A 25,552-nucleotide genomic window follows, 5' to 3' on the forward strand; every position below is an offset into this window, starting at 1 on the left:
CTAATACTGAGACATACTAGTCCCAGGGACAATATAAAAACTAGTATTTAATAAAAGTCACAAATTTATTATCATTAGATTAAGCATCAGAAAGTCAGCATTCTTAAAGAAGGATAATGTATGTGAAAACATAAAAAGATTATATCTGTTATAAAAGATCTAAACTGGTTTAATGAAAAGGATGGCATTTGTAGTAATTTAAAAATGCAGAGAATTTTGTTTGAAAATTTTGCCTATACTATAATACAGGAAAATTATAACCAAAACACAAATTCACATGAGATTTTATCACCTATCTTCAATTAAGTATAGGAGACAAAAATCATGATTTTTCAAATAAAAGTACAAGAAATAGTATTTTAAGATATCTCATTCAGAGCATGCTAAGAATATATACGACGCAATTAAAATGCTAATTACCTTTTAAATAATTAACCAAGTTTTAAATCTTAGTAAGAATGTTTATTTTTAAAAAAAACAATAATTTTAAATTAAATTAAATTAGATATGAGATCTTATTAACACACATAACCTTAATAATCAGGATTTTTTAAAAGCACTAAAAGTAAAAAACTTCCACATTGGTAGTTTTCATTAGGGATTTTAGAAATATATCATAAATAAAAAATTCAAAGCAAAGGTAAAAATTAATAGTGGGAATATCCACTAGTTAGTACCCTGATGTCAAAATAGAATTTAAATATCTTAAAGGGAGATTTAATGTAGTTAACATGCATGGACTGAACTCCTCCCAGAGGCACGCCAAATTACACAGGTTATTGTGGTTGTTCTTGACTACATTGCGCTTAAATGGTAAGACATGATTACTGAAGATACCACACACTTTGCTGGAGGGCATAGAGAAGTCCATCTCACACTGACTAGGACGCTTGTGCCTGGTGGCTAGCATTCATTAAGCAAAAATATATAATGCAGTTTGCTGTGGAAGAAATAACATCCATAGACTTACTTACTTGATTCTGAATGGTACAGTTCATCTCAACCACAGAATCACATCCCCTCACTCTTTAAGTTTTAAAAAGAAAGCAAACAAACAAAATTTAGTTCAGGCCAGTGTTTATTCAGCTCCACCATTTCATATAAGAATATTGATCACCTACATTAAAACACAGCCATCTCTATGTGTAGTTAGTAAAAAAGTAGTTGGTTTTGAAATGACAAATCCAAAGCAAGAACTAAGATGGAAATTTTTGACTTAGAATTGGACACAACTAAAATAAGAAAATATACCAAATTGAAGAAGATAGCTAGCAAAGGTTAAGGAGAATAATAAAAATTCTCTTTTCCTTTGTGTTTTAAAATATTAGTAGCTTGCAGTATGTGTCATGGTAATACTTCATTAATAGTCAGAGAAAATATGTACAAGCTCATTAAGGAATCAGATTTTCTGGAAATAAACAGGAAGAGAGAAGCCAGACAAGTAGCGCACACCTTTAATCCCAGCACTCTGGTGGCAGAGACAGGTGGAGCTCTGTGAGCTCCTGGCCAGCCTGGTCTACAAAGCTAGTTCCAGGACAGCCAGGGTTACACAGTGAAATAAATAAATAAATAAACGGGAGACCAGTGAGGAGTTATTGGAAGTAATCCTTATAAGAAGAAATGGATGGAGGAGCAAACTAGTCAATGAGAATGTAAAAAAGAAAAGAAAGCTGAAGAGAAGAACCTTGGAAAGTACAATTTAAATCAACGGAATACAACCCCATTACTTTAGGGGGAAAGAAAGTAGGTTACAATTCCATGTTGTTAAGATTTCATGTGTGAAATAATTCATCATTTAGGTCTCCAGAGAGTCTATGTGTAGAGAAAGGCAAGCAGTGTGTTTGTGAGAAGTTTTCCAAGATCCCGGAAGAATCGGCTGGGAAAGAGAGGACTCCGATCAGGGGCCCATCTGAGTAAGTGCAGGGCCATGGCCTGTGGGACTCAGAACTCCGTCTATTGGAGCTGAATCGCTACTAGGAAGAAGACCGGAAGATTTTATAGAGAAAAATTCAGCAAAGAGAGAAGATTTTGGAAAACACTTCAGTAGAACAGAAGGACTGTAGTCACAGGATAAAGAATGAACGCAGTTTTCAAAGATGATGAGGGATGCGTCTTCATAAAAGGACTTCCCAATTAAATCACCCTCTCCCGAGGGATCTGGATAAGAATGATGTTAAGAAAATTTATGTTAAGACAAATGGCAAATATTACAGTGCTTAAACATGATCCACCTATGCAAGCTTGTAACAGAGGGAATAGATTAAATGAAAATTTAAGAATCAATATATTTCAATAACCTATTTCATAGACCATATGATAAATTTCATAATCTGTGACTATGGATTTTTCTTTTTTGACTAATTGCAAAGGTTTGATAAGGAACTGGCCTTTGTTTTGAAAATCAATTTTTTTCTGGGGCTAGTAAAATGGTGCGCTCTCGAGATTGTACAGCAAGCCACAGCTCACAGGAGGTCCTGGGATTAGGAAGTCTGGCATCAAAATTCTGCAGCTAGTACTGAGCTATTTTCTAAGTACTTGCTTCAGAAGGATTTTGGACTTACTGTACTTGTCAGTGATGAATTACTAGAAAACAACCCATGTAGTTTAATGAATATTTTCATTTAGTTACAATTAAAATGGTTGTATATTTATAAATATCAGATGTAACTATTTGTTATTTTATTCACTTTTGGTGATTATAAGGGCTTTAAACCCACAAATCTTTTTTATTAGAATTATTTGCACAAATGGCACACTCATTATTCAAAAATGTTTGCATAATTATTTTATAAATGTGTCTATGTGAGGGTTATTTATTTTTCAGTAAAATATTGCATTCTTTCATTCAGACTCTCCAGTGAAGAAGGCTTTATTATATGAACTTTGACAAATACACACTTTTCTTTAAGAATTTAACATAGAAGTGTATTTTTCTTCTTCTCTCTTTTGTCTTTGTGTAAAGTTTATTTCTAAGAACTTAACATGGGCTACATAAACTTAAGAAACTATGTGTAGGACTTCATAGTTAGAAGTAACACTTTAGCTAAGTTCTACAACAGGTTAGAGAACTATATAGTGAAGATGAGATACTCATTTCAATCCTATTTAATCAAGCTTCAATTTTTGTAGTAGCTATAGGTTATATGATTTGTTTTAGGAAGGCTGGACACAACACAAAGGCTCAGTTTGTTTACTAATCTACACATCTGCCTGAGATTCTGTTATGTCAAGATCACCTGGACAGACAAATCCCCATAGCAGAGTCTCAAAAAAGCAACTTAATTTTTCCAGAAATCATCTACCAAGTGGCAAAGTGCTAGATGTTCCCAGCCAGTCTTCCACATAGTGGGCAATTCTGGAGCTTCAACAGCCAAGCAGGCAGCAGCCACAGAGATTGCATGGACGCCATGACACATCTTCAAGATTTAAACAATGCCTTGGTCTGAGTGCCACCAGGTCCCCCCCTCCAGGGGACATGGTCAAATGTGAGGCATCAGAGTTCGTGAGAAAGTCATATCCCACTCTCCACTCAACTGTGGAGAATGATCTGACCATTGGCTAGATCTGGGAAGGACAGCAGGTTACCAAGAAAAGGCTTTGATACCCTATGAGCATATACAGGGGGAGGTAATCCCCCTCAGGAACAGTCATAGGGGAGGGGAATAATGGGAAAATGGGAGGGAGGGAAGAATGGGAGGATACAAGGGATGGGATAACCATTGAGATGTAACAAGAATAAATTAATTTAAAAAATAAATAAATAAACAACGCCTTGCACCACTGCTTTTAGTCTTCTTGTTTTTATTAAAATTCAAAGTATTTTAATTTGTGCATAATGCAAGTTATCCAATTGTTTGTCACTTGTAAATGAAAAAGACATGACTTAAACTATGGTCAGTGAAAATTAATTGGTAATTTAATAATTGAACAGGTTTACTTCTACATTTAGTCTTTGATATATTCTGGGCTAGCACTTGTACATACATTGTTATTATTTACTATATGGATACAGTTGACCAAGCCACATTCAATGAAAACTTTTCTTTTGATCATTGGGCTGTCTTAAATATGTAATCTAAAAATAAACCATACAGTTAAGTTATTAAGTTATTATTTATTACTAATTGTTATTATATGATCATCATATCAGTCAACATACTGATAGTACAATGCTTTGATGCCATAGATATTTGTAGTAACTTTTAATATAGATGTATGTGGGCCCTGTGGTTCATTACCTGTTTTCCGTAATATTTGGATTCCTCTGAGTCCTATAAATTTCATTATGAATTTTAAAACCAGTTTATCAGTTTGTGTAAAAAGACATCTGGTGCTTTAACTAGTGATTTTGTTTTATCTGTACAACTACTTAGATATTGCTATATTAAGTCCTTTAAAGTATGATGATTTGACAAATTTCTAACAACTAAGATATTTAAATATAGCTCTCAAAACTGGTTTGGCCTTTTTAATAAATACATTTTGCAGTTATTTGGTTAAATCTATTTCCAGTTAGTATGTTCTGCTCTTGTTGTGATATAACTGAGTGTCTCTACTTTAATTTCAGATTATCCATGGCTTTGCTATGAGTGTTTTTTTTAATTGTGTATCTACTTTAAGTGCATAACACAATTACTTCTCAAATTATGATAGTACATATATTAAAAAATAAATCAAGTCAAAACTCATTGAACATACCCATCCTGTTGTGCATGACACCCTTACAACACTGTACACTGCAGAAAATTCCCAGGCTGATTGGGAATTGTTTCTCCCTGCCTCTGTGGAGCTTTGTGGGTTAGTAGCATGCAGTCTATCTCTCGTCTAGAGGACTGCAGATGGTCAGCTAATGCATGCTGTGTACTGACTGCCATCTCCTTTGTCCTCTACTTTCAGTAATTTTGGTACAGTATATGTAAGTAATATATAATTATGGTAATTTTATAGTAAATAATGATATAGGATAAAATGTTTAATACCATGATTACTTAGAAACATTTCTATGCTTGATTCACCTGGGTCATAGTATTGTTTATTTTATATTTTGTTGGCAGAAACTGAATGCATAAGAGGCTGTTTGGATGAAGGTAAACTCAGAAAACTTTCTTAAATAATGTAGCTCATGAGAACTAATGGGCATATGAAAAGAGCAGAAGGCACAAGCAGCTGTGCAGAATTGCCCTAGAGAAATGAGCCACTGTGGCAGATTGAGAGTCAGCAGCTGGGAATGAGTGGCTGCATGAGGGAACACTTTAAATCACCACAGAGAGATGCACATGCGAATAAGGCTAACGGAGAGAAACAGACAGCTATCTAGGCTTTGTTGTTGTTGCTAAAGTGGACGAAGAAAAAGAACTACAAAATTTCTGTATCTAATGAGCTGAGGCTTTGATGGGGAAACATCTGAGCAGTTAAAACTACATGTCTTAGAAATTCTAAGGCATCTGGATTCTAGCAGGTGAAAAAAAATCAGAGACATAAATTTTTAAAGAACCCAAAGACACAAGTTGGAATTCTGTATGTCATTTAATCACGTAAGTATTGGTATTTCATTTTAAAAATTATGGTAAAGTATTAGTTAATATGCTTAACCATCAGAATGAAATATTTCTTCCCAATTTTAATTTGTTGAACTTTCTTGCAAAATATGAATCTCCAAAGTATACATGATTTTAAAATTATTGTAGAAATTAGCTCCTCCACACATGTAGAAGTAATAGAAAATTATTTACCTTTATTGCTTTTATATTACCTTTTTTTTTTTTTTTTTTGCTAAAATAAAAGCCTGAGCTATTTGATTTTATAATGGAAAAGGGTACATTTAGGCCATGGTTGGTATCTCATAAGCAAATATCACTTATCCCATTTGTTTGGATGCTGGGAAAGTCATATTTGGAAAATATATTGTGTCATGAGTGACAGTAGGAACCAATCAAATATTTAACAGGAGCAAAGAATGGATTGTTAACACAGCCATGTTTACTGCTATTATAATTCCCTATTAGAACTCAATGAATGGCATACATATTACATTATAGACAAATCATTTAAAAGAATCATCCATAAGGACCCACCTCGCAAAGGTTTTACCACCTCCCAATGCCATAAATTAAGCCACAACTAGACAAAGCTTTCAATCATAGTAGAGTGCTGTGAAGTATTTAAGCCATACCCAAGCCATAGCAGCCCCTAATTAATCTATTCTACAATAAGGAAAAACTTTAAGTGTGTGCACCTTTAAAATACCCTTCTGAATCCACATACAGTTTTAAATACATATATATATATATACTTGTATGTTAATACACAAATACTTTGCATAGATATTTGCAAGTTCTAACTTCCAAGTTTCTAACTTGCAAATATATATATATATATATATATATATATATATATATATATATATATATATATATATAGAGAGAGAGAGAGAGAGAGAGAGAGAGAGAGAGAGAGAATATATATGCACATACAAGTATATTCTTTTCAGTCAGTGCCTATAATTCCCTTAAACTAATGATAGTCAATCTTTAACTGAAGGTTGTTTAGGTTGTACCATAACTTTTTATAATTAGAAATATAATTTCACAACATATAAAACGAAGTAGTTTTTAATTATTGTCCTCAAGCTAATAACAAAGCAATAGTGAACTTTTATTCTGTCTTTCCCGCCCCCCCCCCTTTAAAATCACTTTTAATCACAGCAAAACTCTTTTGATTTATTTTCCGCCACTTAACTCTAATTAAATGGAGCCAATTGTGAGAGAAAACTATTGGGGAAAACCCTCAAAATATGTAAATCTTTTCAAAAGCCATCAGTCTCCAAGATTCTAGTTGTATTTTAAATGTGAGATTCCTGATCAACCACTTTCCACCAACAGGGCAAGCAAAAAGGGCAAGCTCAGAATTGGGTTGAAGTACAATTAAGCTTCATTCATAAGCAGGAGTCCCCTGCATGATTTATTTATGCCTTGGTGACCCTCACCTGCAAACAATAATAATGATAATATCATTTTGTTTCTGTAAGGAATAAAAAAGAAATTTTCTTGACACAAGGAGTATGCCTTGCTTGTCTTCCCTTCAGAGGTTCAGATGCATGAATTCTTATTGAAATAGCTCCTATATCCATATAAACAAACTAAAGATAAGCACTATGTCTAATGAATCCTTTCCCAGTATTTAGGGTGGTATCTGCAGCCAGGTAGGCAAGCATTTTAACCAACTCTGAAAGAGCTGTGAGTTGCTACTAAATTTGTACTGTACGTTGTTGCCATCACAAATGATTGTAAATTTAATGTAGGCCCTATGCCAGACCTGATGAACCAGAAGCCGAGAGAATTAAATCCAGTTGCGTCTCAGGGGCTATTATGTGTGCACATGTGTGGTGGTTTGAATAGGAATGACCACTATAGACTCATGTATTTGAATGCTTGGCCCATGGGGAGTGACATTGTTAGAAAGTGTGGCCTTGTTGAAGTTGACGTGGCCTTATTAGAGGAAGTGTGTCACTGTGGATTTGGGCTTTGAGGTCTCATATGCTCAAGCTAAGCCTAGAGTAATACACAATCTCCTCCTGTTGCCTGTGAAACAAGATGTAGAACTCTCAGATCCTTCAGCACCATGTCTGCCTGCATGCTGCCATGTTTCCTGCCATGATAATAGTGGACTAAACCTCTGAAGCTGTTAAGCCAGTCCAAGTTAAACGGTTTTCTTTATAAGAGCTGCTGTGGTCATGGTACCTCTCCTTAGCAATTGAAACTCTAACTAAGACAAAAAGCTATAAATCCTTCTGAAGTGTGAGCTGTTATTCAAACAGCATCCCCTGAGAGAAGACTATCTTAAGACAGTGTATTTAGCATCTCAAATTAAATTATAAGCACTTAACAATAGCCAACTTGCCATACAACTGCGCAGTTCATTCTGCCAGATGCCACACATTAGTCAAGTACCTGTGCTGCCTTTGATCCAGGTTTCAGTAACTACTTTCTTACTCAGGATTTTCAGCTGCGCATCGCTGAGCTGAGAGGCTAACTCTGGAATTTTCTTCAGCATACTCCACACAGTGTTGTGTTCATGGATTGTTCTGTGAACTGGCCTTAGAAAAGAATAGAAGGGGAAATGATAAATTCAGAGACCATGGCAAAACAACAACAAAAAAGGCAACAACAAAACAAACAAACAAACAAAACCAAAAACTCCCAAGCTAATGTATTGGAGGGATTAAAACTCCCAATTTTAACTTTCATTTTCATTTAAAAGGTGTTTCAGAAGAAGAACAAACCACGTTTGACTTTTTAATAAATTTTCAACATTCACTCTCTCTTTTCAATAATAAGGAGCTCCATGGTGCTTTAAACTTCAGTAGAAACTTAATTACAATGAATATGTATGATACATGAAAATATATGATTGGTGTTATACTTTTGATATCTCTATATTTCTGATATTAATTATTTATTGTTACATCTTACATATATGCATTAAAATGAACTTTAGATATTTAGCTTATAAACTTTTAACATTCACTTTCCAAAAAAAAAAAAAAAAAAAAAAAGGATGCACCAAGATGTCTTAAATTCAATATAAATTTAATTACAATTAAAGACTGTATTACTGAATACTATCTATGTATTAAATGAAGCTCTAATTGAACTCTTCAGTATTTATAGTTTATATATCAGTGAAAAGATACATATCTACTTTTAAATGAGGCATATTGTTCTCGTATACTATGGAAGGTATTTATGTGTTTATTTAAAGACAGACACATAGAGCTCAGAGTGGTCAGGAAATCATGATCATTCTACCTCAGCAGCCTAAGCACTAGGTTACAGGCATGCACACACACACACACACACACACACACACACACACACACACACACACACACACTCTCATCTGGCCTTATTTAGTCATTAAATTATTGTTAGAATTTAAATTCACTAGTGAGCAAAAGCAACACTATAATCAAGCTACAAATTTCATGTTATGTTCTGAAGGGAATAATATAACTGTTGTACATACAACTGCAGGAAATTACGTATTTTCAAGTAACTTTTAAGGCTAATACAAAAAATAGTTTAGTTCCAGGAAAGTAACCTATGGTGCCCACACCACATGAGTGATTCTGTCAGTAACAATTCCACCATAGACCTTGTGTGCTATAGTAGTTTGGATGAAAATGGACCCCATAGGCTCATACATTTGAATACTTGGCCCCGGTAAGTGGATGTTTGGGGAAGGATTAGGTGGTGTGGTACTGGGAACAGATTTAGGATTTCAGAGCCTCCTGGCATACTGAAGTGTGCTTTCTCTGCCTCTTGCTTACAGTGCAAGGTGTGAGTTGTCAGTTGATCCTTCCACCGTGCCTTCACACTGCCATCATGAACTCTCACCCTCCGGACCGATGAACCCAATAATACATTCTTTTCATAAGTTGTCTTAACCATGGCACTTTATCACATTGATAGAAAATTAATTAATTCATGTAATTTGTGCCTTATGTCTTTATGTGTATATATATATTATATATCTTGAAGGATGATGTAAATTCTCTTTCTGTTGTAACTTATGCCCAAAACATTTTAAAAAATAATAACTAATAGCCAGTCTGAGAAACTATTTTTATAAAAGTAATCCCCTACTAAATAAATATCATTTTAAAATGTATGTCTAGTATGCAATGACAAATAATTAGTATCAAAAATCTAGTGATATAATATCCAAAATATAAAATCCAAAATGGCTCAGCAGATAATGCTTTTTTCTGCCAATCATAAAGACCTTACTTCTATCTCTGGACACAACATAGTAGGAAAAGATAATCAACTCTTGCAATTTGATCTCTGCCTCAGATGACCATATTCTCTAATTCACAAAATACATGTGAAAATAAAAGTAAATATTCCATTAACCTAGTCATCATAACGATCATGTGTCCGTGTGAGTAAAACATTTATTATTCACTTTTAATATGCAGAGCATGGCCTCCTGCTGAGAAGAGTTACTTCACTGAACACTATTGTATTTAGTGTGCTTAGTATTGTTCACTTGAAGCAATGGATCATAGCATAGTGGAGAGGAGGAATTTTCAAATCTAAGTGAAAGAGAAGAAAAGGAAGACAGAAGTGTGAGGCATAGTTGCAAAAAGTCTGTGCTTCTCTGATCCTACCTAGAAAAATAAGTTTAAAACAAGAAAGACTTGATTATAAAAGATCGATTAAGTCTTCTTGGTTAAATAAAGGTGCCTAACCCCATAGCTAAGATCAAATGACAATTTCTGCTTTCCCATCTATGTTATTGATTGAGAATGGCTAAGATCAAAAATTCAAGCGACACCACATGCTGGCGAGGACGTGGGGAGAGAGGAACACTCCTTCATTGCTGGTGGGAATGCAAACTAGTACAGCCACTTTAGAAATCTCTCTGGTGCTATCTCAGAAAAATGGGAATAGGGCTTCCTCAAGACCTAGCTATTCCACTCCTTGGAATATACCCAGAAGATGCTCCACCTCACAACAAGAAAATTTGCTCAACCATGTTCATAGCAGCCTTATTCATAATATCCAGAACATGGAAACAGCCTAAGTGTCCATCAGTAGAAGAATGGATAAAGAAACTGTGGTACATATACATTATGGAATACTACTCAGCTATTAAAAACAAAAAATTCCCGAAATTTGTGGACAAATGGATTGAGCTAGAAATGATCATAAGGAGTGAGTTAACCCAGAAGCAGAAAGAATCAAATGGTATATACTCACTTATATCTGTATACTAGCCCAAGGGGCATGTCCCACGAAAGCCTTCACTTACCAGGAAACTGGGACAGAGGGGAGGACATTCTATTGGGACTTTAGATGAGAGAAGCATGGGAGAATAGCAAAGTAGAAGTATCCAGAGGGTCCTAGAAACCTACAAGTAGAACATTATGATAGGCAGATTTGGGCCCAGGGGTCCTGCTCAAACTAAGGCACCAGCCAAGGACAATACAGGTGGTAAACTTTAAACCCCTACCCAGATCTAGGAAATGGTCAAAACATTCTCCACAGTTGAGTGGAGAGTGGGATATGACTTTCTCACATACTCTGGTGCCTCACATTTGACCATGTCCCCTGGAGGGTGAGACCTGGTGGCACTCAGAGGAAGGACAGCAGGTTGCCAAGAAGAGACTTGATACCTTATGAGCATATACAGGGGGAGGTAATCCCCCTCAGGAACAGTCATAGGGGAGGGGAATAATGGGGAAAACAGGAGGGAGGGAAGAATGGGAGGATACAAGGAAAGGGATAAACATTGAGATGTAACAAGAATAAATTAATTAAAAAAAAAGAAAAAAAGAATTGAACAGTTATAGGGAGGCTTTTTTTTTCTTTTTTCTTTTTCTTTTTCTTTTTTTTTTTTTTTTTTTTTTTTTTTTTTTTGTTGTTTTTCGAGACAAAGTTTTCTCTGTGTAGCCTTGGCTGTCCTTGACTAACTTTGTAGACCAGGCTGGCCTCGAACTCACAGCGATCCGCCTTCCTCTGCTCCCGAGTGCTGGGATTACATTTTAAAGCATTCTATATGAACATAAAAAGAATTTGCATGTTTACCTATTAGATACAAAATCATGTATATATTTGAGTATGTGCTTATGTATCAAAACATATAGAAAGGGTACATAAGCATATATATACACATATAGTAAAATAAATTTTCATTGTGTTTATACCTGCAAATCTAAATATAAATAGGGCCTCATTTGTATTACTATATGCCAACTCTCTTCTGTAGATATAATATGAATATGTTTCTATTTAATGAACAGAAAAACGAATGCAGCACATTATGAAATGACACGCTCACAGTTTGATGCCTATTCAGTGGCAGAACCCAGGGACAATGGTAACAACCCTACAAATGGTTTTTTTTTTTCTTATTCATTTTTCTCTCATACAATGTATCCTGACCATAGTCTCCTCTTCCTTCATGTCTCCCAGTCCCCACTATACCTCCCCTCTTCTCCAGATCCACTGCTCCTATGCTTCCTTTCGGAAAAGAGCAGACCCCCCAGAGATATCAACCAACATGCACAACAAGATGCTCCAAGAATAGGCACAAACCCATATCCAGTTTGAACTAGGCAACCAAGTAGGAGGAAAAGGCTCCCAAGAGCATGAAGAGTCAGAGATGGCCCCACTTCTACTGTTAGGAGTCTCACAGAACCCCAAGATACACAGCCACAGCATGCATGCAGAGGCCCTAGCACAGACCCTTGCAGGCTCTGCGATTGCCACAGGAGTATTTTTTTATAATCTAGGTTACATATTTGAAATTTGAATGCCTGACCAATAAGATGGTGTGAGTTGGTGCATACACCATAAGTATTTATAAACATTTTATCTGGGAGAAATGCTCATAGGGAAAAGTTGCCTTCCATACCCCATATGAAGAGCATGTCCAGTATGTTACAGTAACCAAAGGGAGTTGCAGTGAAACATGCAAGTTCTCTGGTGAGTTCCTTTCATTTGTAAATGGTATGTACCATATTTGCAATATCAGACTTCTCTCTAGAAGACTAAGTTGAATATTATGAAAATGAAAGATCTTTTCCTTTGAAATTAAAAAATATACTTTATTAATACTTTAAGAATTCAGAGTATTTTGATGATACTTCCCCCAATTCCTCCCAAATCCACATCACCACCCTAAGCGTGAAACTTAGTGTTCTTTTTCTTTCTTAAACTAATTGATCTGTTTTTACTGACTGAATGCTTACATGTGGGATAGCCGGACTCATCTACCAGGTGTCATACCCTTAAAGAAAGTGGGTTCTCCCTCTCCCAGGAGCTATCAATTGCCAAGAGCTCCTTATTAGGGTTGGAATGTCATGCCCTCCTCTCTCTCTCCTCTCTCTCTCTCTCTCTCTCTCTCACACACACACACACACACACACACATACACACACACACACAAACACATGCACCATACAGGAATTTTTGTCTGTCCTGAGCATGTACAAATCTCCACATGCTGTCACAACTTCTGTGAGCTCACATGTGAAACTGGCCTATCATGCTTTGAAAACACTGATTCCTTGTAGTCATCCACCATGTCTGGTTTTTAGAGTCTTTCTGTTTCCTGGTCAGTGATGACTCCTTATTCCCATGGAAGGCGTATGATATATATGTCTCATGTATGGCTGAGCACTCCACAATCAACTGTGCTTTGTGCTTGAACCATTCTAGGTCTCTGTGTTAACTGTCATTTACTGCAAAAAAGAAGTTTGTCTGATACAGGTTGAGAAATATACAACCACCAAAATCTATGGGACACAAAGAACTTCTAAAAACAAAATGTACAGCTCAAAATACCTACATTAAAACCTGGAAAAATACATAGTAACAACTTAATGATGTGCTTGAAGACTTTAAATTATACAAAAACAGATGACACCACCAATAGAACAGATAGGGAGAGATGATCAAAAACAGAGTGAAACTAAAGACATAGAAACAAATTAATCAAATGAGCACTTGCCTCTTTGAAACTATTAGTAAGAGAAGTACTGTTAGTAAAATTAAACAAAAGATGGAGGATATAAATTAATAAATTCAGCAAGGAAAGAACTAGAGAAAAGACAGTTAAAAACTCTAGCTGCTCTCTCGGAAGACCCTGGCTCAGATCACAGTACCATGTGTCAGCTCATAGCCATCTTTATCTCCATTGGCACCAGTCACATATGTGATATATATGCATACATGCAGACAAAACATACCTATATGTAAAATGTAAAATAAAATAATTTTAATTGTAAAAAATCAGAGATGAAGTAGAAAATACTACAGCAGATACAAAAGAATTTCAGAAAAGTGAAAGGTCATACTTTAAAAACGTATATTCCATTAAACTGAAAAAGGGGCATAGGGTTTGTTTGTTTTCCAAAATTTATAATTTTTTACAACAGTATATCATAGTTTTTACTGTTCGGATCTTCTTCAGATTTTACTTCTTCAGATCTGTATTTCACAAATTTTCTCTTACGTGCTTTATGCATTAGAGGTTATTTCAAGTGGTTCATCTTCAAAGGTGTTCATTGTTAGTGTATGCATTGTATTGATAGGTCTTGATCATATCCTCTCTTTGATATTCTTTATTACTCTAAATGAATCCACTGAATTCCTTAAGATTTTTTATACCAAAAATATCATTTCTAAACAGAGACAATTTTCATTTTCATTCCTGGTGGATTTCTACTTCTTTCCAACAATCAAGGTTCCTTGATTGGAATTCTATTATAATACTGAAGAAAGGAACCAAAATAGATAATCTGGTCTTTTCCCAGTTTTAGGGAGAAAGCCTTCAGTGCTTAACAATTCTCATGACAATGGTATGACAAGTACAACTAAGAAAAAGGAAGTAGAGGAGGAAGAGGAGAAAGGAAGAGGGGGAGGGAGGGAGAGAGGAGAGAGACAAGAAGGGGAAGGAGGAAGAAGGAAAAGATGAAAGAAAGAAAAAAAGAAGGAGCCTATTCCAAGGAATGCCAGGAAAACTATGGGGCAACACGAATATTTCAGAATTTCCTTTACTAGCCCTCTCTGTCCCAGCATGAAGTGAACCCTGAAGGATCACTGAGTGTCACAACAGTAGCTGTTCCACCTCTGTCTCGGTATCTGCCTAAGTCAGCAGCATCTGAAGTTAGCGCCCATGGTTAACCTTTGGCCTCCTCGCTTTGTACTCTAGTCCTGCATATTCACAGCTATATACATGCCTGACCTAAGTTGAGTAGGACTTTACACATCTCTTGACTTCACATTCAGCTAGTTCTTCATACTTCTGGCTCATGAGACTGCTTCAGGGAACATCGCTCACACATAGAAAATTGATAAAGATTCTTTTAAAGTTTCTACATTCCAGAACTATTTTACTCCTATGTATCCAAATGTAAGGATGTAAAGGAATGAGGCCTGCCCATTTTTCTAAAGCTTTTTTAATCTCTTTAATAATCTAATCTATTAGGATGAAGAATAAATGAAAAACAAAAACAAAAACCCATGCACTATCTATTAACAATATGACATCTTCTAATATAGACAGTGTCTGCTCTACTTAAATGTTAAATATTAACACAGTTTAGTTTTCTGTTCTAGCTGATTGACATGGACTGCAACAACTTTTGAAAAAAGGTATTATCAGTGAGTTACTCTGAGAAAATTCTTCTTGTAGAGAGGAGTATAAGCACATAGGGTAATTGACCAAGTCCCTGTGGCAGTGGGCAGAGAAACAATTTCATTACATATATTGAAGATTTTTATTAAATAAATGCTATAGAATACATAAACACAACAGCCTAACTGAGCTAGGATACTTGCAAATAAAACAGCAGCAAATCAAACCACTCAGCCATACATAGAAGGATAAAGCAGTGATGGGTCATTCTATAATTAAACAGAAGCAAAGAAATAAATTTTTCTAAGGGTACGCAGGTTACTAATTATTGGAAAAAAGCCCAATCCTAAAACATTACTGAATGAGCAACCGATGTTGCTAATGCCCTTGCACATGCATGCATGAGTGCAAATAGATGTACCCCAAATCTAAATGCTAAATAACTTCAGACCCTTGAGAAGACTCACAAAATGGGAAGAGAAAAACCATATAATTCTCATACTTTTTCTCCAGAAATATTATATGTAGAAAGATATACTTGATAGCATAGTGAAAATATTAAAATATAAACAATGCAATAATAAAGAAAACATTTAAATCATTGGATTTGATGAATAGGATATTATCTAGTTTATTATAGCTTTCAAGTATATAATGCAGAATTATTTTAGAATTCATATTCTTATTTTAATTAGTTGAGTACTAATTAAGTTTATACCTAGCTTATCACACTATATAAAAAACAAAAGGACATTTATTTCGTAATTCAATAACTTCTTATGGAAGAAAAATTGCATATGAAAATAACTTATCCCTGGTCACAAACAAAATAATTTACAGGCAAAATTTCATCACAGGGAGAACTATTGAAAAGTCAAGATTTCTAGACACTGGGCCAGGAAATCAAATCTTCACAACACTGACTTCAACATTCAGTAAGTGGCATAAGTGGGGTAAATTGACTTAGGACAATTGATGTTGCAAAATTAGTCAGGTCAAAACTGCATACAGCAAATAAAAAATAATTAGAATTTATTTTTTAAGAACAGTACAAGCATATTTTTGGAAGAGAAAAAAGCACAAAAATACTGAATATTAAAATCAGGATAATTTATCATACTGCATTCATTTTATTAATTTTAACTTCCAATATTTTTATCTTCTCCAATTTTGTTGTATTTCTTGTCCATCTTCCCTCTTGGTATGGTAAGAATTTTGTCTCCAAAAACTGAGTTCTGTACTCAAAAAATATTGCTATCTTGCTTGAGAAAAGTTTTAAATTATCTATATATTTTATTATAAAACTTTGGAAATATCGCTTTTTAGGTTAACAACAAAATTATGTTATATATAAATATTTATGGTTTTTAAATTTAGGACAATGTGTATGCACATTATGGGTTGCCATACCTCTAAGTCTTTTTGCATTGCTCTCCTGTCTCATTACTAGGCGCCTCATTTGTTTATATGTGGCAAAGTACTCTTTGGCCCCAAAAGTATGCAGTGAGGCTATTCCTGAGAACCATTCTTACCCAATAGGGCACAGCAAGCTGGCAATAGCTGCTTAAGCAGCAATGAAAAGCTAGAGTGTCATGTGGTGGAGACATACTTAGGAAGCTGAAAGGAAGGTCATTCAATTTTTAGACTATCTAAATGGAGGAAGAATAAATAATAAATAGTAGATAGATAGATAGATAGATAGATAGATAGATAGATAGATAGATAGATAGATGCATTTAAAAAGTTATTTGTTAGGCTCAAATGCAATTATTTTCTTACTTAAATTTCCCTAAACTTGTTCCCCCAAATTAAAGTGCTGATGACCCAACAGCCGAAGGTGGGCTAATACTGGCAAGGAAGTTGGCTGCCAGGCTCCAGGAAGCATCTGATAGGAAGTCAGAAAGGTGCGGCCTCCTGACCCGAGGACAGGCTGGTACCATCTGTAACTCAGTAGGATAGGGAAGCTCCTGACAAGGAAGGGATGAAGGTGTGGTCACATAAACTAAGGAATCTCCCTTTCCCTATGAGAACATGAGAACATCTGATCTCCTGAAAAGCCACCCCAACCTCCATAGGTAATTAATACTTTGAGACAGCAGGAAAACAGACCTGCAGATGGACTCTTCCATCCCCAAAACTACCTATTCCATAATGTCCCCTGAGCCATGCCAGTGAGGTCTCTCTTCCTGTGGAGAGTCTGTGACCTTTGCTGTTGTTCCAGGACCCAGGGGTCAGCTTCTTCCCTGTCCCTTATTATGTCCATGTCTTGGTTCTTACAAGTGTTGGGGGAGGGTGCATCTCTCTGATACAGCTCTTTCAATGATACACCCCTTTTAGTGATACAGCTCTTCCAGTGACCAGTGATGCATCTTTTTTTATTGGGAGAATAAGGACTGTATAAAGCATGGGGAAGTGGGCTGGTTTTTCTGGTGAGTGTAGATCCTTGGCTGAGGCTGCAGTGCTGGCAATGTTTCATTAGCATGGGGAGGAATTCCAGGTGTTAGTCAGACTTGTACTGGTTACCAGTCTATGTGACTACCTTGAGAATGTCTGAGGCTTTTGCCACAGGGCATGTAGGCACAGAACCAGAAGGGAGCAATCATTACTCCCGCTGGTGTCAAGATTGAGATTTTGGGAGGGAAGGGTACGGGAGCAGGGACAGGGTGGCAGTGGTAGACACATCTCTAAGTCACTCTAGCTCCAGACCAGTTACCCCATGTAAAGGTTCATGTGCCCCACGCCTCACTGTTCTGATTAAAGGACAATTGGTTCCTTTTGGGTCTTGTACCCCAGCCTCTCCAGGTAATCGCCTATCAACCTTTATCTGTCTCTCTCCCTTTTTTGATACCCATCTGGTCAAGAATATGACCACTCACTGAGCTTGCTACCTGGACTAAATAACAGTTATAACTTGAAAACTTTGGGGTTGTGTGGATTGTGGTGATTTGAATGAGAATGACCTCCATATGCTCCGATATTTGAATCTGCGGTCCCTGTTGGGACTGTTTGCGAAGGATGGGTAAGTAGGGTGTTGTCAGGGTAGGTATGGCCTTGTTGGAGGATGTATGTCATTGAGGTTGGGCTCTGAAGCTTCAAAGGCTCATGCCAGGTCTATTCTCCTCCCAATCTCTAGAAAAAGAGAGAGAAAGACTCAACCTGACACAGGCCTTTGAAACCTAAAAGTCTACTCCCCAGTGACATACTTTCTTTAATGAGGCCATACATACTCCACCAATGACATATTTCTGATCCTTTTCAATGTTTCAAATAGTTCTACTTCCTTGTCACTGGGATTTCAAATATATTAGTATGTGAGGGCCAACCTTATTTAAAACACCACGGTAAACTAAACTGCAGACTCAGTAACTGGTCCAAGCTTGTTCTGGGGTTTTATTGGTGTGACATGTAAATTCAGTTTGGGTCCTTCTTATCATTTGCCTTTCTTTTTCTCCCTTCCTGTCTACTGACCTTAGGATCAGAGCCTCTTTGCCATTTGTCTATCAGACTGTAGCCACCGTGAACTAAGTGGGAAGTATGGCTAAGCCAAAATCTGGAGGAACTCAGTTCGATACTCTCTCCAAAACCCTGGGTGTTCCTCAGTTCTTATTGTCACTTTTAGGGACTGATATCCAAGTCTGGGCCACATTCCTTTGCAAATCTGGCTCACTTCTCCCACCTGCTGTGTCTTCCTCCTCTGCCTCTTTTGATGAGTTCCAAATTGACTGTGTGCAAGCACACCCCTTTGTCATGTCTAACATCGAATCTCAGAACTTTAAGTCTCTCCAACCTCAGGCTACTCTCACGTGGCTCTCTCTTCAGATCTGTCCCGAATATCAATTAGATTATGGCCAGTCTTGGCTTGGATTCAGTACTTTTGATTTCCAAATCCACATCAATTTAAATAACTTCACAAGAGAGAAACTGAAAGTGGTATGAGGTGCCCTGTGTCACAGCCTTCTTTGCCTCCAAGGCACAGCCTTTCCTCTTCAAACCTGAATAGCATTCTAGGCTTTCCTGCGTCAAAAGCCTCGCTGCAAACAATCCTCTAGAAGCTCCTAACCAACTTAAGCCCTCCCCTGCTTCCACCTTCTCCAACTTTGATCTGTTTCGTTTTGTTTTTCAAGATAAGTTTTCTCTGTACAGCCTTTGCTGCCCTGGCCTCACCTTGTAGTCCAGCTTGCCCTCGAACTCATAGAGATGCATCTCTCTCTCTGTCTCCCTGAGTGCTGGGATTACACGGGTGTGCCACCCCACTGTGCCCATGCCCAACTTTGATCTTTTACTCAACTAATCCCAAGATACCAGTTACCTTCCTAGCCCTGAAACTCTTGCCCTCATCCAACTACCTCGCTCTAGTCCTCAATTCCTCCTCATCCTCTCAATTACAATCCCCTCCTCTTAACTTCTCACCTCTCTCCTCCACCCGTTCTTATTTACTCCTTCCTTGTCTCCCACTCCCTCCTCTCCTGCCATGCTCCCCACAAAAAATACTCATCTATGCCTCCTCATACTCATGCCTGTACTCACAGCCATACGTTTCCCATGAGAAGGTTACAGGATATGATGGCTCTATCTGAGTCCATGTCGCTTTTCCTCTCTAAGATGTAAGTCAAATATAAGAAATTTCCTTTCCAGATTTCCTCTTTAGAAAAATCCCCCTCCATTTTAGAAAAGGAATTGACCATCTGACCCAAAGATACCACTTACTTAACTCAGCATGGCATATATCATATCATAACCTTCCATCTCAGCTCAAGACACAAAGTAACCCATTTAGCATTCTATGCAGGCACATGCAGATCATTTACACACTAAAAATAAACATAGCTCCTCTGCAGAGGAGATAGACCTAGCCAAGGACCCCAAAGAAAATTTCCAGCTCTCTGGAGTGGTTCTTATTTTATAATGAGGCAGAGTTGGGCACTGTGGTGGGCCATGCCAAGGTCTACTCCCTCAGGAATGACATACCATGCAACAGATTTGGTATAAAGGAGGTTTATTGTGGGAAGAGAGGAGTAAAGGCCTGGGGAAGGGCTTGAGACAGTGAGTGAGTCATGAGGGCAGAGAAAGTGGGCAGAGAGAGAGAGAGAGAGAGAGAGAGAGAGAGAGAGAGAGAGAGAGAGAGAGAGAGAGAAGGGGAGAAAGAAAACAGCAGGAAGAGTGAGAAGCTGAATCAGAGGGCTAGGGAGAGCGTGGGGTGAAGGGTGGTACTTTTATCTCCACAGGCACCTTACACACCTGGCATTGGTGACAGGTGATGAAGCAGGACATAACCAGGACCCTGAAGGCAGGCCAGCATAGTCGCCTGTACACTAACAGCTTTCACTGGCTTAACTTGATGATCACATGGCTTTTAGAGGGTATGCAAAAAAAAATTCTCATTCTACTATCAGTTACCATAAAGTCAGAGAAACCATGCAAGCCTTTGGTGCAACCCAAGCCTTACCTTTAGCTCACTTCATTGAGGCTATAACTAAATATACCAACCAAATGGTGCTCATCAGGGGCCAGCCGTCTTTCTCCAAGTCCAATGTATTAGTCAATCTGCCATTGCATCAGCCACAAACTCAGGTAGTAAGAAAAGGGGCTTAACTCAGAAAAGTAGGCAGGCCAATGCCATATACTCCTTAAAAGGAAGTAAGCACATGCACCAAGAAGGGGCTTCTGGGAAGAAAAACTACATTGTTTCACTGCTCCCATATCTTCTTAAGTAGCTTGGAAAGCCAGGTCTCCATTCAGACTTAGAGATATTCCTTTACCTTTTCGTAAGTTAACTTTAATTCCAAGGAATTGCTAACTGATGTTTCCTTTTCCAGTGTTACCAGGGAAACAAGATGTGGAGTCCTTCACTTCAAAAGCCTGAGACTACTGTATCAAGGTTAGGCCTGAGGAAATAAATTAAATAACCAGGAATCCAAGGATTAATGGAGACAACCAAGTCCTATACACACACACACATAAACAAACAGACAAACAAACACACACATACCTACACACAGGCACATGCACAGGCACACACACACAGACATGCATGAGCACTCATACACAGTAAAAAATGTCATAAAAATGTGATTGTCTCTCAAAATGTCATATTTTTTCCTGAGGACTCCCTTTTAATCCTTGCAGACTTTCAAGTAATTCACTATAAAATTACTCCCTAGAATATAATATTCACTTGAACTATTTCTTGAATCACTAGTCATTAATATGCACATCACTTTCTATCTGACTCTCCTTTGAATTTCCTCATCAGTCAAGGATGAATGAGCAGAATAGCAATTGATTTTGTTTGATCATCCAAATTCACAGGGCAAATGCTGAACACTATCAGCTTCTCCAGACACTGAGTTTGGTGATTCACAGGATGGAGATATCAGAGGCCAAGCAGACTGCTCTCTCTTTGTTATTCCATACACAGATAGAAATTAAAGAAATGAAGACATTGATTTTAACTCTCCTTTTCGGTCTTTGAAAAACCAAATTCTACTTTCAAATTTTAAAAAATAGACTACTGTGTCTGGAGGAAAGGAAGCCGTGAATGAATGTGTAGGGGCAGATGAAGCCAAGTTCTTGTAGAACACCATGGTATTGAAGACAATAATAAGCTAGTTTGCTGCCTAAATTTCTACATGGTTCATCTCTGAGCAAGTTGCAAATCATTTTTCTACATGGTTGTTGTTCCAAATCAAAACCTGAAAAACTTGAAACTCCTCTGGCAAGATACCTCATCAAAGAACACCTATAAGCATCTATTATAAACTTAGACCATAATGTCAGAAGGTTTTATAACAGCCATGCCAAAATATGGACAAGTGTGTTACAAAATATTTCAAAGTTCACCTGTCACCTCACTTCTATATCATTCCGAACTACAATATGTAAGACAATCAAGTATCATTTTAATATATAATATGTACTGTATATAGTGTATAACTGATATCTTAAAAAGACTTTCTACTTTTTATTATACTTAGAAATTTGAAATAGTTTTTTTTTCTACCTAATACACAACAATGATACTATGTACTCCTCAGAGAGATAAAGTGGCAGATTATTTTGATAAGATAATATTTATTGTTCATTTAATCAAACTAATTTTTATTCTAAGAATATGATAACATGTCAGATTTAAACCATAAGCAGTAGTTCCTACCTGAATTTATGATTTTTTAAATCAGAAATAATTTTAAAAAGACCCTCTACATTACTAAAAGCATTCGTGCATTTCATCAGTATATTTGTACAATGATTAATTTTCAGTCTATTCTAAATATTAACACAAAACAAAGAAAACAAAAGATACAGGCCTTGGACACTACATTCAAAATTCATAAAGTCAAACATTAAATGCAATGCATGTAAATAAATGTTGTATAAAAGGCAGAAACACAACCTATGTGAAATTAGACTTCAATACTCAGGAAATGCATAGAATTAAAAGCCCAAATTGCTTGTATTGAAAGGAAAAGTAATCAGAATTTGGTCTGGGTTAGGAACAAGGACATTTTGCCCAGTGGTTTGTTTGCCACATTTGAAGCCATCTCCATAAGGAGGTCCTTTAATGCTCATCATCTTCTTTGAGGTAGGCTGGGTGTTGCCAGAAGTTAACCTATCTTATTGTCAGTGAATCTTTAAAAGAATAAAAACATTTTTAAATGCTGTATTTTGCATGTCTCTGAGGTTTTTGAAGCCCTTATCTAACTATCCTACCTTATCTTTCCATAGAATCATATCTATTTGCCATACCTAATATGTATATTCTTGTAATAAAGGTAGACTAGTGATTGACATGACCATGATTTAATCAGCTAACAATTCACCTGTATAACTAAACAGTCTGCAATAGCACTTTCAATGTATTGGAAGTAAACCTTGTATTATAATTGAGTTGTATGACTATAATACCATATATTAGAGTAGAAATACATATAACGTGTGTGAAGAATAATCTTAAATTTGAATTCTATACCAATGTATCTAGAATTAAACTTATTTTGCCTCTATATACAAAATTCTATACCAGTGAATTAAAAATAACCTTGTGAGTGACAATGAAGGCATTAAATTGAGGAGTAGATTCCCTAATCTACTTTTGGTCCCTCACAGAACTCTAATTAAGCCTAGAATTTCTCAACATTTAGAAATTATACCACAAATGCAATTCCTACCTTGTTTAACCAGTTTCCCAATTTTATTTGAGATCCTACTAGGCATTATTTTTCCCAAATCAGCCAGAAGAAACCTTAAGGGAATGACACCCCATTTCCTTTAATGGGGGTTAGAATATGTTTTTGGTAGCTTTCCTGGGAAATAGAGGGTTAATATTAATGGGAGTTGGTTATAAGTTATTATTGGTCTTATTTAGAAAGAAAACAAGATTAGACTCAGCATGTCTCTCTTTTCCCTCATCTTACTTTCTTAGGTTTGGAAATAGGGGTTGAAAATAAATAAGGGGGAATATGGAAATATATAGGGAAGATAGAACAAAAAGTAAATGAGTGAATATACTCAACTTAATGCCTCAGTTGTCACTCTCAAGGATATTTTTAATTTACTGGTATAGAATTTTATATATAGATACAAAATAAATTTAATTCTAGGTACAGTGGTATAGAATTTAAATGTAAGATTATTCTATACACACACACACACACATATGCAATATATATAGATTGCAGGCTGTTTAGTTACACAAGTTAATTTTTAGTTGACCAAATCATGGTCATGTCAATCACTAGTCTACTTTTATCACAAGAATATACATATTAGGTGCAGCAGATAGATATCATTCTATAGAAAAATAAGGTAGGATAGTTAAATAAGGTCTTCCAAAAGCCTCAGAGACATGCAGAATATGGCATTTAAAATGTTTTTTTTTATTATTATTATTTTAAAAATTCACTGACAATGAGACAGGTTAACTCCTGGCAACAACCACCCTACCCCAAAGAGGACGATGAATATCAAAGAGCCTCCTTATGGAGATGGCTTCAATTGTGGCAAACAAGCCACTGGGAAAACTGTCCTCGTTTCTACCACAGACAGAATTCTGTCTTTAAAAAGGGCAAGTTTGGATGCAGGCAGAGTCAATGGCCAACTCTGCCATATCAGGGTAAGCAAGCCCTCAATAGTTCCTGCCTCACAAATATGTCTGTCAGATATATTGGCCAGAAGGCTGAAGATGATGCTCCAACATTATAGAGAGTTTTCGGTGACTATTCAGGTAGCTAACTTTCTCTGTCATTTTTCACTTTGGAAGCTGCTAACCTGTGCTCCCTGTATACTCAGGTAATCAAGTTTATTCCATCGTAAGTCTCTGATGGACTTGAAGACCAAGTAGCATAGTTAACAATGAAGTTTAGTTGTTTAGGGTTTAAGATGCTTTTAGGTCTAGATAGATGCATCTTATCCCAAACAGTAATCATATAGAAGCACAAATCAGAAACTGTATTTTATGCAAAGTACTAGTAAGGTAAAAAAAATGGAGGTGGGGAGCTTACAAATCATATCAGACAGAAAGCCTCCGAAACTGATATTATTTTGTGTTGACCTTCTAATGATATGCATGGGGCGTGGCCTTAAGAATGGCTTGTATATTCTATACGACTCCACTGAAAAAACTAATTATAAACTGTTGAGAAGCTATTAATTGAACACAGCTCCTGGGTTAGGGGTGTGGCTTCTTTCTACTTCTGCCCTCAGTGCTGGTGTCCCCTCATACCCAGACCTGTGAGGAACTATGCATGCTGCCACAGTCTCTGTGCATAGGTCCTGTTGTTTTTAGAAGGCTTCATGCTACTGTCTTCATTGGAAGACTAAGACTACAGTTCTGTTTCTGTTTGTTAGATGTCTGTGAGTTTTGTTGAAGAGCTTCATATTTACTATGTATTCACAATAAAAGAACTTTATACAATACATGTAGTAGTCAATAATTAGTTGGAAATGACATATGCAGTTGTGTGGGACAGAGTCTTGTAGAGCAGACAGAAGTAAGTGTCTGAGAACTGGTGGTCTGCAATAGTCTGTGTACATTTAAGGAGTGGATCCCAAGATTTCTTCAAAGAAGCTACTCATGTGACAACAGAAACATGTACACCCAGGGTTCGATTATAAAAATTTTAAATAGGGCAAGATTATCATACCAAAAGGGCAAAAGAAAATATAAGATAGCAACATTTTGATCCTTGTTCTACCCCAGTCCTGAAAAGTCTCCTGAGAAAAGAGCCACAACCAAGTCTGCCTTTCACTGCATCACACTGTGTTTGAAACAATATGCTAATTCCAGAAAAGCTAAAATAATTTGAATCAGAAAATATTTCCCTATGTCATGAAACTAAAACATATGGAAAAGCTATTATTTGAAAAAAAATTAAGAGTTAAGAAAGCACAGGACTAGAGAGATTGC

General features: G+C 36.5%; 1 protein-coding gene across 1 annotated transcript in view; it reads right to left on the minus strand.

The window, feature by feature from the left end:
• The window catches only part of Cnbd1 (cyclic nucleotide binding domain containing 1), a 332,377-nt gene that overhangs the window by 143,448 nt on the left and 163,377 nt on the right, over positions 1-25,552 (minus strand). The window contains exon 6 of the mRNA XM_051155903.1: positions 7,950-8,095. Within this exon, the coding sequence (XP_051011860.1) occupies positions 7,950-8,095 (146 nt within the window). The remainder of the gene's footprint in view (positions 1-7,949; positions 8,096-25,552) is intronic.

This window comes from Acomys russatus, chromosome 2 (assembly GCF_903995435.1).
Source record: "Acomys russatus chromosome 2, mAcoRus1.1, whole genome shotgun sequence".
Classification (NCBI taxonomy): Eukaryota; Metazoa; Chordata; class Mammalia; order Rodentia; family Muridae; genus Acomys; species Acomys russatus.